This window comes from Cydia pomonella, chromosome 5 (genome assembly GCF_033807575.1).
Source record: "Cydia pomonella isolate Wapato2018A chromosome 5, ilCydPomo1, whole genome shotgun sequence".
Lineage (NCBI taxonomy): Eukaryota > Metazoa > Arthropoda > Insecta > Lepidoptera > Tortricidae > Cydia > Cydia pomonella.
In genome coordinates this window covers 25,668,465-25,683,488 of record NC_084707.1, presented here as the reverse complement: position 1 = coordinate 25,683,488, position 15,024 = coordinate 25,668,465, and the positions used below count along the sequence as shown (strand labels likewise).

Genomic DNA, 15,024 nt, shown 5'->3' with positions numbered 1-15,024 from the left:
TATTTCAATAAAACAAGCATTAAATTGGACAGAATTTATTGATATAGATACAAATGGGCTCAATGTCATACTGAACATAATTTCATAGAGCCTACGCTCTTACGTTCTGAGTTAAAATGAAACATAAATACTATGTTATATCAAAAGCTGTCGATGCATACGCTAGTAACTCACGACGCTCCCATTAAAGCTAATTGAGTCATACAGACAGAAAAACGAAATGTCTCTTTTGTTTCCGAAAATTAAGAACATAGCCTATTTCCACGAAAATATTTAACACAAACTTATTTTTTATTAGAGCCATAAGAACGTGTCTTATATTTAAGTTTTTTTCACAAATGAAATTAATTTTCAGTTACAAAAAAGACCTCCGTACGAGCCGTTTTCGTGTTTGTCCATCAAATTACGAAATCGATAAAACAAGTTGAAAAATAAAACAATAGATCATCACATTAGAGTTATCACAACGAAGCCGCAGCACCGTAGGCAGCCGATTTCACTTTACGTCAAATATAGGGGCAAGTTGTAACAGTGAGCACCATTTATATCTTGGAAAATAAAATCCTGAACGCAAAAAAAAATGATCCGTTAAATTTTTTTGATGTGTAGCAACACCGACTGGCTGCCAGGTCTTTTTTAAACTACGTCGGTCGCAAACAAGCATACAGCCCGCCTGACAGTAAGCAGTCTCTGTAGACTACATCAACACCATTCCAACACCAATTCAACTCACTTTTGCTTCAGTGTACTACGAGAGGACTATTCGTAGACCGCCCGTGGTACAGTTACATACATTTTGAAAATTTTACTGTAGAGAATATGATATAATACTTTAATTTTAATATTTAGTTTTGAGTTGAGTGGCTGTTGCGTGGAAGACCATTAAATTCCTCTCTGGATAGACATTACAGAAAATATTTTAACATAATTTAATGTAACTATAGCTATGCTGCTGCGTTTGTCATTTTTCGATTTTTTTATTATTGTAAACATTAGGAGCGAAAGACAGATTTCATGCAAATTTACAAAATGTTTCTAACTCTTCCCCTACGCCCCTAGCTGTGGTATACAACATATTGTGTCAAAATATATTCAATAGTCGCGTCCACACTGAGCGAGCATAGGAGTTATCCTCGCCCGAGCGCGCCGCCTCGGCCGAGGCACGTCTACACTGGTCGTATTGTGCGTGAGGAAATTGCCTCGCGCGTATGCTCGCGTGTGGACCCGGCTAATAACGTTAATATCCCGTGAAGAAAATGAGGCCTACGTTTGTATAAGGCGATTTCGTTTGAACGAATACATTTAATTCGTTGCGTTCAGTATTTTACTGAACAAGACATCAATGGTGTCGGGAAACCTTCAACAGGTACAACCCTTTAGTTTATACAATGTCGGTGCTAGGGCCTTTTTGCGCCGCCGAGCGTGAAGTCGCTTACTTTACTTACAGCTAGCCCCGCCGCCCGAGTATGGCGAATAAATACGAACGTGTATAGTTCACGATATACTTACATTAATTACCATAGACAATAACACTTTAAAAAATTATTCATGACGTTTAATGGCACTTTAGCGCCATCTGTTAGAAAAGTATGTTTACTTTTTTTTGTCTATTGGTTTGACATTTAATATATTATGTAAGTATATCGTTGATGATTTTGGCATAAGATGCTGTGGTAGTTTGTCTGACGCCCTTCTTTCAAAATACAGAACATAATACTTAGAAAAAAAAGTATTACGTTCTAAGATAAACATAAAAATATTTGGAAACAATTGTTTCAAAAAAGTAACGGATACTTCGTTAACAAGTAAATTGAAGTATTGTTTTGAATTTTCTTTTATTGTATAGTTAGGTCAAAATATACATCCAAATCAACAAAAATATCTAAATTCCATATGCCTCTAATTTTAGCCGTAGCTGACTGTACCTTAACGTTATACAATCAAAATATTGTGGCATCAAACAAACGGATACCACCGTCCATAAAACGCTATAATGGCTGCCTGCGACGATGGACGAAGGCACGAGCATCTGAACAACCTCCCTGCTAAATACATACATTAAATCATTGTAAAAAATTACCTATTAGGCGGGTCCACACAGAGTGAGCATACGCGCGAGGCAATTTCCTCCCGAGGCACGTCTACACTAGCCGTTTTGCTAGCGAGGAAATTGCCTCGCGCGTATGCTCGCTCTGTGGACCCGCCTATTTACTTTTAAATCACGTGTGTATAAGCTATAAAATATTGTATACATTTTTAAAATTCCATTTTTAAGTTTTTGGCGTTAGACAAGGACAAGTTTGTAAGGATGCGACTGCCATCTGACATTCCAACCCAAAGGAAAGCTAGACTTATTGATCTCAAGTTGAAGACAAGATGAAAAATGTATACGTATTTATAACTACACAAATATTTAACGTCAACAGGGAAGTTGTTTAAAAATTGAACTAAAGCTACGTTCACGATTACTTAGGGTTTTTAGTTATTTAAGCGTGCTAAATGACACGATCAGGACCGAAAGGGACGCCGCTATGTGGGACTGAGAGAGCATTACTTTCATTCGTCAATCGTGTCATATAGCAAAGGCTTTGGGATTAAATCAAAACGTCATTCCTAGACTTATATACAAGCATTTAGTCTTATTACGACTTGTGAGACTTTTTTGTATTCGTTCGACCCCGGCCCCCGTTCCATAAAGCGTCATTATAAAATTCAAGTTACGATTACAAAAAAAGTCACAACTCTGGTGAGTCACATGTGCGTCAGGGTGTAGCTTGTATCACATGAGATTCATGGATTTTTGTCGTGGGCCAAGCTTCCTGTGGATATAAACTCGTATCTAAATTATGTTTCGGAGTTAAAAATCACGGGATGAAATATTCTGTTGTGATGGTATTAGTCGTCGTGTCTCAAAGGAGTTCGAAGGCGAGCAAAAACTGCCTCTAAACAATTTGACACTGTTTTTGCTCAGAGCACGACGCAATAAATGTACGTACAACTAGCATCAAATACATATTGACAGTCAGTGGTCATGTATATTGTAGCTTTGTTATCGAAATAAGGACGCAAAGCATTTGCAATGAAGTGTGGCAGTGTCATCATTTATGTTAATTTCAATGACATGACGTTTATATTTGATGCTAGCTACACATATCTCAGCCAGCCTCCATTTGGGCGATCTCTGATCAAGCTCCAGCTCGTGTGACATGTGACAGTACTCGTGCAGCGCGCCGGGCGGGGCGGGGCGGGGGCGTGGACGCGGCGGCGGGGGCGGCGGGGCGGCGCCGCCTAGAAGTGGAAGCCGTCGTGCGCGCCGCCCTGCGCCGGGTCGAACGTGAAGCCGCCGTCCGCCGCCGCCGGCACCAGCGTCGCGTCCTCCTCCTGCAAATTGTGCATCATTTCACTACGCGTACAGACATCAACTAAGGCTATGAACAAGTAATAACGTCACTCGCCTTGCGACCAAAGTATTGCTCATTGGGCGGGTTCACACAGAGCGAGTATACGTGCGAGGCAATGTTCTTGCGCACAAACCGGTCAGTGTAGACGTGCCTCGGCCAAGGCGGCGCGCTCAGGCGAGGAAAACGCGCGCATCGCCCCGGCCGAGGCGCGTCTACACTGGCCGTCTTGTTTGCGAGGAAATTGCCTCGCACATATATGCTCGCTCGCTCGCTCTGTGTGGACCCGCCTCGTAGGACACACATCTAACTAACACAGAACGAACATACGCGCGGGGCAATTTCAAAATGGCCAGTGTAGACGTGCATCAGCCGAGGCGGAGCGCGCGTTTTCCTCGCCCGAGCGCGACCTCGGCCGAGCCGCTCGGGGTCGGTTTGTCGGCATGAAGGCGCCTCGGACGTTTGCCGCGCGCCAGTGTAGTCGTGTTTGTTTATGGTGCGCGTGGTTATTTTGGTCGTACTTACTCGTACGTTAAAAGTTATCAAAACATGACAATTTTGGAAAAAATGAATAATAACTAGTGTTGCAAATTATCGTGTCCTTTTCTTTTGATTTCCTTTAAATAACAAAATAAAAGAAACGCAAGCCACTGCAGTCATTAAATGCGGCGCCATTTTGAACAGCTGACTGAGTGACGCCATCTTGTTGAGCAAATTGGCTTGGGTGAGGCAAACTTGCCGAGACAAAAGTTACACGAGCACGCGGCCGGGCGTTTGCCTCGCGAGGAAATTTCCCCGCGAGACTGCTCGTTCAGTGTGAACCCGCCTAATAATATCGTAGACCATCTTGGAAATCTCATTCTTCTCATGACTCTGTAGGGCTTCGATGCGGTCCAAACCTCCACACTCCTCGATAAGGTTGGCCACTTCCACTGTTCATCCAAGACAATATGACAAATAATGTTACTAACCTCGTCAGCAAAGTATTGCTCAATGATATCATAGGCCATCTTGTAGATCTCATTCTTCTCGTGGCTCTGTAGGGCCTCGATGCGGTCCAAGCCTCCGCACTCCTCAATGAGATTGGCCACTTCTACAGCGCCTTCGCCAGCCATTTTCAGCATGTTGCTGAGGCCGTCGAGCACCACCTATGGAGAAAAGATTTACATTTAGACAGAGACCTAATTCTACTCGAACATACTGATGTTGAATGATAAAATAAGGACATCGCAACGGATATCGCATAGCGTATGTTGTCTCTCACAACGCATGCATGCATAGTTGACGAAATATAATTTGCACCGATTGAGCATAAAACTTTATCTTTACAAATAGCAAAATAAATTCAAATTCTTAGCCACAGCCGGGCGCTACCTCGAGGCTATAGTCGCCCCGAGCACCATTAGCACTAATTAGATAATATGTACTTTTATTTAAATTCTGACTAACTGTTTTTGGTAGTAATTTATTATAGTTATCTCTATATGTTTTGTCGTTATTTATGTATATATTATAAGAAATATAAGTATGTATATTTATGTATGTATATATTATGTATGTATGGTATGTTATTGTATTATATTTGGTTGTTGTTGGTAAAGTAGCACCATCCACAATCTCTCTGCTTTGCCTAAAGGTTGACTGGTAGAGAATGCCTCATGGCATTAAGTCCGCCTTCTGTACTATAAGGTTTTCTTTTGTGCAATAAAGATTAAATAAATATTCCTATGTGTCATGTCTGGTGTATACTGTAAGTGACATTATAAAAATAAAATAAATACAAAACGACAAAAGAGCGGCAATCAGGCAAGTTCCATGTATACAAATAAGTTATGATACTTTGTGTTTGTGGGATAATATAGGTACGTAAAATAATGTAAATTAATTTATTTTCAATCATTCAGGATCATGCTGACGCTTGGTTCTTTAGGTTCAATATTAAATTTAACAGACTATGAATTGAAAATTTTGGTAAACCAGGAAAACTTACAAATTGAAATGTGAAAAAAGTAAGTGGGTTCAAAGCAAAACCGGGTGCTAATTGTTTTATTATCCTACTGTAACAGTGCCATTAGACATAATATTTATCGGTGCAAATAATATTTCTTCAACTATAGGTACTTGCTTTCAGACCTTCACACATTTCCACTAAACAATTTCCATTATGACACTCGCTGTGGCAATTAGTGTGAATCGTAATTAAGCATATCTTGTATCGGGTCCTTCAACCCGGTGCCGCCATGTAACATCTTCACAGACAAGTTTATTAATAAGAAAAACATCACTTTAAATGCGTCAGGGATTAAAGAAGCAATAAAAGCATGTTTGCTTAGAACAAGGTGAATGTATAGACAGTTTATCAACAACGGTATTAAATGTATAGAGATGTTTTTATTTAAAATTATAGAGTAATTCATGTTTTCAAACAATGAGTCATACTCTTGTTTGAGAATAAAAATTACTATGCGTCTGTGACGTCTGTTTATACAAGTTCATAGAATAAACATGTTTTACTAATTTTAGCTCGTCTTTTGTCAATACGAGTATAAAGTCAGACCAAGATAAGTTGGCAGCTATTTTGATTGTGCAAGTATTAAGTAAACGTCATAATTTCATAGAAGTTTGACGTTTAATATAACACTTGCACTGTCTGGGCTATCAAAATCGCTGACAACTTATCTTGGGCTCACTCTAGTGATGTATTGTTCGAGAGATCTATGTTCACACATTTGACACATCGCTGGCTCAATATTACAGGGTTCTGTTACAATTTCAAGATAGTTGAAGTTCGTATGACAATGTTCAAATTTCAGTTCGATAAAGGTGAAACAGAGAACCCTGTAATATTGGGCGAGCGACATGGCAACGCCCGTAGTACGTAAACGCACATGACTCATTGAAATTATTATAAATAAAATTCCCTAATAATTAGGGTTCGTCAAGTACTTAAAAAAATTTGCAGAAGGCTCATGTAACACATAAACTTACATTGATAACTTGCGTGTCCTTGCAACTGAGAAGATTGCAGAAAGGCGGTATGACCCCACACTGGATGAGCGTAGAAACCTGCTCCTTGGTCCCGCTGATGCTCAGGTTGGACACGGCCCAGGCCGCCTCCTTTTGCGTCTGGAACTCTCCCTTGCTGAGGTTCTCGATGATCTTCGGGAGCAGCCCGGCGTCGATCACCGCTTGGACTTGCTTCTTGTTGCCCGCTGTGATGTTAGATAGGAACCATACTGCTTCTTTGCATATCTTTTCTTTCTGTGGGCAAAGAAAAGTTTGTTTTTGATTTTATTTATTTATTATACTGTTACTAGCTTTGGCTATCTGGGCAGTATCGTCGACCAGAGTGGAGGAACGGAAGCTGACATTGAAACACGAATAAACAAAGCCCGAGCCGCATTCAGCCAGCTTAAACCTGTGTGGAACTCCTCTACCCTGACGAGAAGAACTAAAGTGAGGATTTTCAATTCCAATGTAAAGGCGTGTTACTGTACGGGTGCGAAACCTGGTTTGTCCGCAAACACCTAATGACAAAACTCCAAGTGTTTGTGAACAAATGCTTAAGGCAAATTCTGTACATCTTTTGGCCTAACTGGATCACAAACGCTCACTTATGGAAAATAAACGGACATGCACCCGTACATAAGGAGATCCAAACGCGCAAATGGCATTGGATTGGGAATATCCTCAGGAAGCCTAACACCCACCTATCCCAGGTGGCCCTGACCTGGAAGATGCCCGGAAAACGGAAACATGGTCGCCCTAAATCTACTTGGCGCTGTTCCGTGGAGCAAGAGTTGGGTGTACTGGATGCGGTGGGAGGAGGTTACCCGAGCTGCCCGGGACCAGGAGTCAGTGGAAGGAAATGGTTCGAGCCCTACAACCCCGCAGGGGGTAACAGTTGGGTTTCGTTAAACACGAGGTAAAGGACTTATCGTCAAATGCAGTTTTAGAGTGTGCAAATAAATAAATATTGTCAGGATAGGTAGGACAAGTCCTAACAATTTGAAAATGTTAGGAAGTCTACCAATAGAAACACTTACACAGTAATGAATGGATAGATATTCAAGAAGCTTCCGGAATATTAATTTATAAAGTTATAACTATACTCTGTATCTTTAGGTAGTTAAATAAAAGTAAACAAAATCTACCCTCAAATGGCTCCTTAAGCCAGTTGAGGGTAGATGAAAACATTACATGATCAAATAATGTAGGTCAAAGTCAGGTCGTTCAGTGACAGATCCAGGCGGTTTTGTATTTGGTTGGTTAACCAATAAATGTTATACCTACCTGAAAATTTACAAATTGTTTACATTTAAATACCTAAAGATACAGAGTATAGGCATTTATTTATTAGATTTATTTGCAAAAAAAATGAGGAAAACTTTATTTTCACATTGCTTGCTTGTAATATAACTGCAGATTTAACAGAATAGAATAAATCGTCTAGAATATCTTAAATGTTAATTTTAGTTAAACTTGATGTGTGTTCCATTTACAAAAAGCTCTTAGCTGTATACTTTTTACAATAAATTTTGTCTTTTTTTATATTCTTAATTATTTTGACTGTTTTTTCTATTTATAGAAAGAGTTTTTTATACATATATAATTCTTTACTGTTTTATTTTTAATTAAATACAATACAATAATAAAAATAAATGGTCGTTATCCTTATTTTAGATCATTATTCCTTATTCATTTCGACTCTTAGTTATTATTGTTGTTATTGTGTTGCGACGATGTTTTTGTGAATGGATTATATTTTGACATTGACTAAACAGAATGTTACCTGGTGTGAGAGTAGCGCAGGGAAGTGCGAGAGCGCGTCGCAGTTCAGCACGACCTGCGTCTGCTCGTCCGTGCCCGTCACGATGTTGCCCACGGCCCGCAGCGCCGCCGTCTGCACCTTCACCTCCTTGTGCGACAGCAGCGGGATCAGCTTGGGCACGATGCCGGACTCGATCACCATCTGGATCTGGTCGTTGCCGCCGTCCGTTAGGTAGCTGATGGCCCATACTGTGTCTACTAGAACCTGGAACAATACATCCTACAATTTTAAGGCTGCCTTTAATGTTTTTTAGTTCACTCAAGAGCAGGGTGTGCCGTTCATTTTGTACAGACAATGTTCGTGCCGGAGAATATTCATTTTATAATAGTAAGTTTCGAGAACAGCACAATTCTAATCTGGAAAAATTTATTTTTTAGGCAGCGGATTGGACGCACGCGGCAAGCTGCCGCCGCGGTCGTCCAAAACAGATAAATTCAAGTCTATGCATTTTGATTGCGCCGCTCGCAACCGGGTGGCGTGAGCGTTGGGCAATAAGAATGTGGCCAGTACAACGGTGTCACGCCCAGGAGCCAATCGTGCAGTCTAACGCCACAATGCGATTGGTTGATGAGTTCGCATAACGCGAGCGATTGGTCGCAACTAGTTGTGTTAGACTGCACGATTGGCTCGAATTCGTGAGTGACACACTGAACTAGCATTACCACCGCTATTCTTAGTGTCCGTAATTCTATATGTCATTAGGCGGGTCCACCCAGACCTAACATACGCGCGAGGAAATTTCCTCGCGCACAAACCGGCCAGTGTAGACGTGCCTCGGCCGAGGCGGCACGCTCAGGCGAGGACAACGCGCGCGCCGTCTCGGCAGAGGCACATCTACACTGGCCGGTTTGTGCGCGAGGAGATTGCCTCGCGCGTCTGCTTGCTCTGTGTGGACTCGCCTATTGATACGACATAGCCCAATTAATTTGTACTGTACTAATACTATAAGGATCTCCCTAGATTTGATGCAAATAATCATAATCATATTTATTGGTAATATATTACATGTCACAATACATTTTATACTTAAGTACATATGTACATATAAATATGATTATGTACATATGTACACAATAATAAATAATTGAATTGAATAGCAACAAATACTGGTTCAAGGCAGTTTGTCGAAATATTAATTGTGTTCTAAATATCACTAATAACAGACTAATGGAACATTAACATTAGCTATTTGAATGGTGTTGGAAGATGTCTACAGGATCTACTATCAAAGGAAGTCAGTACTCAAAGCAAATTAATTTGTCATCTTTAAAAAAATTATCAATTTTTTAAAAATTTTGTTAGATTTCAACTTTTTAAGTTAAGTAAAAAAAAATAGATTTTTTTTATTTAACTAAAATAAAATCTAAACAAATAAAGATGTAAAATGTCTTTAGCAATATAAGGAAAAGGAGACTTTGCTTTAACGGAGATATGGCAATTCAAAATTATTTTAAAATGGGTAAAATTATTTAGTTGGACGCTCAAGTCTCAACATGTTCCAATCTATTTCCGGGGATCCTCCAAGGAGGGGTGGATCAAAAACATGTTGAGGGTCTTTTCGATTCATAATACGCGAGTGCCCCGTTTTAAATGTTAAAATATTCGAGTCACACAGGAGTTTTATAGTAAATGGCAGTTCCTTTTAAATAATTCTTGTTATGATTATATTAAGGTCAAGACAGGTCAACTAGTTTGCCGAACGAAGGTCATTCAAGTGAATGAACCCATTGCATAACAAATTGTAACATGTGAGGCATGTCCTTCTGACTTCTGGACAGTTTGTAAAATACCTTCTAAACGTAGGAAAATAAAATTGGTTGGTTGTCTACCAAACTTATTAATTCCTTTTTCCAAAGGAAAGGTTGGCTATTCGTCATATTGGTCATAAACTGTATCATGTACCTAGCTCGTATAAATACTATCTATTATAAATTTCACAGTGTATTAGTGCGCTGTAATGCTGTGTACAATTTTTGAATCAATAAAAAAAATATTAAAATTCAATGGCAGTTGTAATACCAACTTTTATCAGTATTTTGAGGTCATTAACCTTCCTTATACTTTTTACTTCCTTTTTTTTTTAATTACCACGTCGGTGGCAAACAAGCATACGGCCCGCCTGATGGTAAGCAGTCACCATAGCCTATGGATGCCTGCAACTCCAGAGGTGTTAAATGCATGTTGCCGACCCTTTAAAACACTGTACACTCTTTTTTTGAAGAACCCCATACTGTATACCCTCGGGAAAACCTCGGCAGGAAGCTCATTCCACAGCCGGAGCGTCCGCGGGAGGAAATTCCTCTTAAATCGCAAAGTGCGCGACCATTTAGGCTCTAGGGTATGAGAATGAACACCCTGCTGACGGCGAGCGGTGCGGTGATAGAAAGTGGCCGTTGGCAAAGTTGGTGTAAAGAAAAAGATCTTTCTATATCCACTAATGTGAGTGGAGTGAAATGGATATAAATAAAAAATAAAAAAAATATATATATATATTTACACAAATTGGCTAAGTCCCGCAGTAAGCTCAATAAGGCTTGTGTTGAGGGTACTATGACAATGATATATTTAATATATGTATATGTATAATGTATAAATCCTTTATTTCAGACAGTAAAGTAAATTTTCAATTTTCTACATTTCTTGCATATTTTTTCCTGTCTGTGTGCCATTTATTGGCAAAAGGCCTCCTCCAACCTTCTCCATTCCTCTCTATCCTTGGCAACTCTCGTCCATGTGTTTCCTGCTATGGCTTTGATGTCGTCCACCCATCTTCTAAATGGTCTACCTCTTTTCCTTTTCTTATGGCCTGTGAACCAGTTCATTATCGTTTTCGACCATTTTTCTTTGCCTCTTATTGTATGGCCTGACCATTTCCATTTTAACTTTTTTATTGTTTTTGTGACATCTTTTGTTTTGGTGAGCTTCTTTATGGATTGTATTCTTATTTTATCCGATAGTCTTTTTCCCAGCATACTTCTCTCCATGGAGTTTTGGCAGGTTTCTAGCTTTCTAATGTGTGTTTTAGTGAGAGCCCAGGTTTGGCAACCGTAAGTGAGTATAGGAAGTATGCTGGTATTAAAGAGTTTCCGCTTGATAGTTACATTGATATCTTTATTTTTCATTATTTCCCTTAGGCTCCAATATGTCTTCCAAGCATTTCCAATACGTCTATCTATTTCTTTTGAGGTTAGATCTACTGGGGAGATTATCTGGCCTAAATAGATATACTCATTGACGTATTCAATTGGGTTATTATTGATGAGAATAGGTTCTTGCTTGTCGTTAGTCATAGCCTTGGTCTTTAGTGTGTTCATAGCCAATCCCACCTTCCCACTTTCTCTAACCAGGTCATTCAGCATTTTTTGTATAGCATATTTAATATATAAATACTTAAATACATATAAAACACCCATGACTCAGGAACAAATATCCATGCTCATCACACAAATAAATGCCCTTACCAGGATTTGAACCCCGGACCATTGGCCTCATAGGCAGGGTCACTACCCAAAGGCTAGACAGGTCGTCAAACAAAAATAATTATATTATCTAAGGGAAGCTTGCTTTAATACTAGATGACACTTTTTTCTCACTTAAGCAGAAAGCTGTGCAAAATAGATTAATCACATTCAGTAGGTTTTGATTGCGACATAATGTGAAGGCAGCCCAAATAAAATAATTTAATTAGTTTTTAATTATTAATTACACATGGGGCTGTTACCATTAAATGACAAGGTATGTCTATGTTATGCAAAAACTGAAAACAGATCACCCCCATTGATCTGTGATTATGTTTTTTAAATTTCACACTTTTACAACATCTAACTGATATCCATGAAAACACCAGCCTACCTCCAAGAAATGATATGATTAGATACAGACTATTATTGTTATGAACTTGATAACAACAATCATATAATATTGAAGAATCAAGCAAGCCTAAAAAAATTGACAAATAATTGTCTCAACTATATCTATTTTAGGAATCAAGGTTTGACAACAAATTGTCTGGACTAAATCTATTCTAAGAACCAAGGATTAGTTAAACTGGTAAACACAATGAATGTAATTAGAGAAAGTGACTCATCCCATTATTCCCACAATTAAATCAATCAGTATGTAATTACCTCTTGCAAAATACTTAGCACCTCTGTATCAAAATAGAACAATGGTGTAACACATGGCAAATCCTTGCAGTTTTTCTCTTTCAGTGGTCCATTTTACAATCCATTAGGCAAAATTGTTTGTATTTAACACTTTTAGTACGAAGACCGAGCCACCGCAGCCGCAGGGAATGGGAGCCGATCGGGCGGTGAAAAGAGCGTTTGAGGGAAACTGACAGCATGCCGCCCGGCCGGTCAACCTAGGTATCGATGGGCGGATGTGGTGGACACGGATCTACGCGAGCTCCAGGTTGAAGACTGGCTAGAAACTGCACAGGACCGGGATCAGTGGCGAGCAGTAGTGTTGAAGGCCAAGACACACTTTGGATCGCTGCGCCAGAGGAGTAAGTAAGTAAGCACAAAGAGCCCCATTTCCAATACAGAATGAACCAGACTAGCAGGTTCTTGGCACTGAAAGTGTTAAGCTTAACATTTCAGTGCAAAATGCAATGTTGTTGGCTATTTGCAAAACAATAGTCTATCAGTTGTTTCAACTGCCTGCCTGATTAATAAATAATAATAATAATATTAGTGTTTGCTAGTTTGTTTATAATACTTACATTAATGTCGCTATGCATGATGAGTACGTTGAGTGCGGGGAGGATCTCCTGGATGGTCTTGACTGGCGGTGGCGGGTCCTTACTCCTGCACAGGTTCACAATCACCCAGGTGACATTACGCAGGAACGAAATAGGGATATCAGGTTTGATAAAGCTCAGGAGAGGCTGCACCATTCCTAAGTCGATAACAAAGTCTCGGAGCACTGGGCCATCACCAATGATGTTTCCCAGCGCCCATACGGCTTGTTCACAGACATTCTCATGTGGGGACATCAGGAGTTGGAGGAAGCAGGGTACGGCGCCAGCGTGGACGACTTTGTTAGTCTGCGCGGAGGTGCCCGAGGCGATGTTGGTGAGCGCCCAGGCCGCCTCGAACTGCAGCGTCGGGTTGTCGGCGCGCGACAGGCATAGCACGAGCACGGGCAGGATGCCTGTGGCGATGAGCTCGTCGATCGGCGGGTTCTTGTCTGACGAGAGCAGCTTGCGGCACTGCTGCACAGCCGCGAGCTGTACTTCGGGGTTTTCGCCGTTTGCCGCGTTCATCACTAGCTCCTTCAAGTCTGTCGACGCCAACGTTCTCTCGATCTCGTCCTCGTCTGTCGAGTCACTGATGGGCACATTGCGCCGTTTTTGAAGGGTTTCCTCTCTTTTATTCTTCCTCAGCTCGACTGTCACTTCGTTTCTCCGCCTGCGCATTTCCTGCAAGCGTACGAAAGAAATTAGCATATGTTATTAACAATTCCTTATTGTTTTTGTTTGAAGGGTTATGTGGGATAGAGAAATGGGTAAATACTTACGTCGACATCTTTGCCTGTGTTCTTAAAAACTTGCATGCGGTTTTTCGTTGGGTCAGTCGCCATTTTAATTGTGCTCGTGCACCGAGCGCTTAAAACGTGGTTATTACACAATGAAATAAAGAACTAACTTAAAATAAAGCTATAGGGAACTAAACAAACATGTTTTAACGGCACTTTATACGTTGCTGATTCATTAACCTATTTAACACGGAAAAATGTACAACTCCGTCGCCCCTTGGATTTCTATTCTTTTTCTTTCTTTGTGAACGCGTAGACAAGATAGACTAATGTCATAGACGCAACGGATTTGTAGGTTTTTTTTTATAGGGATGTCCAGCGTTTACCGGTTTACGTTCGGTTGCTTTGCTGTGTTGACGGGCAGAGGGCGTGTGTGTAAGGATCTTTATGTGACTATTTTTACTTGTGGCAACATTATATTTATTGATGTATGCAGTGGGCGGGAGGGTGAATTTTTCTCCTTTTTCCCCCGCGCAGTTTGGGTGCGCGACGGGTTTGAATTATACGTAGTTACAAATAGAAAATATTTGCTGAATTTATTCAAATCTATAAAACGGAAAGTATACGCCATTCATCATGACTATATTAACGAAGCCGAATGCTTTCATTCAAATAAAGAAGGACATGACAAAATGTCCCGTGCCCGACGAAACTATTTTAGTGGAGGAGGTGAGTATTTTGATATTTTTCAGATTTTTCATCCTTTCTTTACTTTCCTATATTATGGAAATTCCATGTAGACCTGCAAGGAAGAAATAATAAAACGATTAAGGACTAAAAGAACAGCATATCTACTGCGTGATAGGTCTACATAAGCGATTTTGTAGACCATGAGAGACAACAATAGAGGCCAAAATCGATTGCACGAGATCCCGGGCTGGCGCATACTGTACTTTCTTTTTGCAGATATATGTAAATGGAATCGTTACCTATACCTTTTGCGTATCGTTCCAGATTGCTACCTAGTAGTTTTATTGCTGATCTTTTAATTGGTATCAATTGGCTCATCAACTCATCTTAATATGATTTGCGCCGTTCAGACCCTCGTTTGATGACGATGAAATGCTGATAAATAATGGTATTGAGTTAGTGGAGTTGACTATAAAAACAAATTGGATAGTAGGTAATGGGTATGATAAGTAAATTTATGGACAGGAAAACGCTTACAGTTTATTAAAACTATGGAAAATAAATTTGTATTTATACCACTGTATGTATAAATTTATTAACAAATTATAGTTAGAAGTGATGTTATTT

The 15,024-nt window shown here is 39.9% G+C and overlaps 1 protein-coding gene across 1 annotated transcript; it reads right to left on the bottom strand.

The window, feature by feature from the left end:
* Nucleotides 1-1,597: 1,597 nt before the first annotated feature.
* Nucleotides 1,598-13,992, bottom strand: LOC133518160 (importin subunit alpha-4). The gene is made up of 6 exons (XM_061851759.1): nucleotides 13,750-13,992; nucleotides 12,953-13,651; nucleotides 8,191-8,433; nucleotides 6,387-6,659; nucleotides 4,370-4,546; nucleotides 1,598-3,381 (listed from the first exon to the last, which is right to left on the bottom strand). Exons 1-6 carry the CDS (start codon nucleotides 13,810-13,812, stop codon nucleotides 3,289-3,291), a joined length of 1,548 nt encoding a protein of 515 aa, XP_061707743.1. The 5' UTR covers nucleotides 13,813-13,992; the 3' UTR covers nucleotides 1,598-3,288.
* Between the last annotated feature and the right edge of the window lie 1,032 nt (nucleotides 13,993-15,024).

Bases quoted from the DNA above. Each gene is read 5' to 3' on its own strand.
- LOC133518160 (XM_061851759.1), bottom strand. From the start codon at position 13,812: ATGGCGACTGACCCAACGAAAAACCGCATGCAAGTTTTTAAGAACACA. The intron at 13,652-13,749 runs GTAAGTATTTAC...GTACGCTTGCAG, and splicing joins ACACAGGCAAAGATGTCGAC to GAAATGCGCAGGCGGAGAAA. The intron at 4,547-6,386 runs GTAAGTTTATGT...TTTTCTCCATAG, and splicing joins AGGACACGCAAGTTATCAAT to GTGGTGCTCGACGGCCTCAG.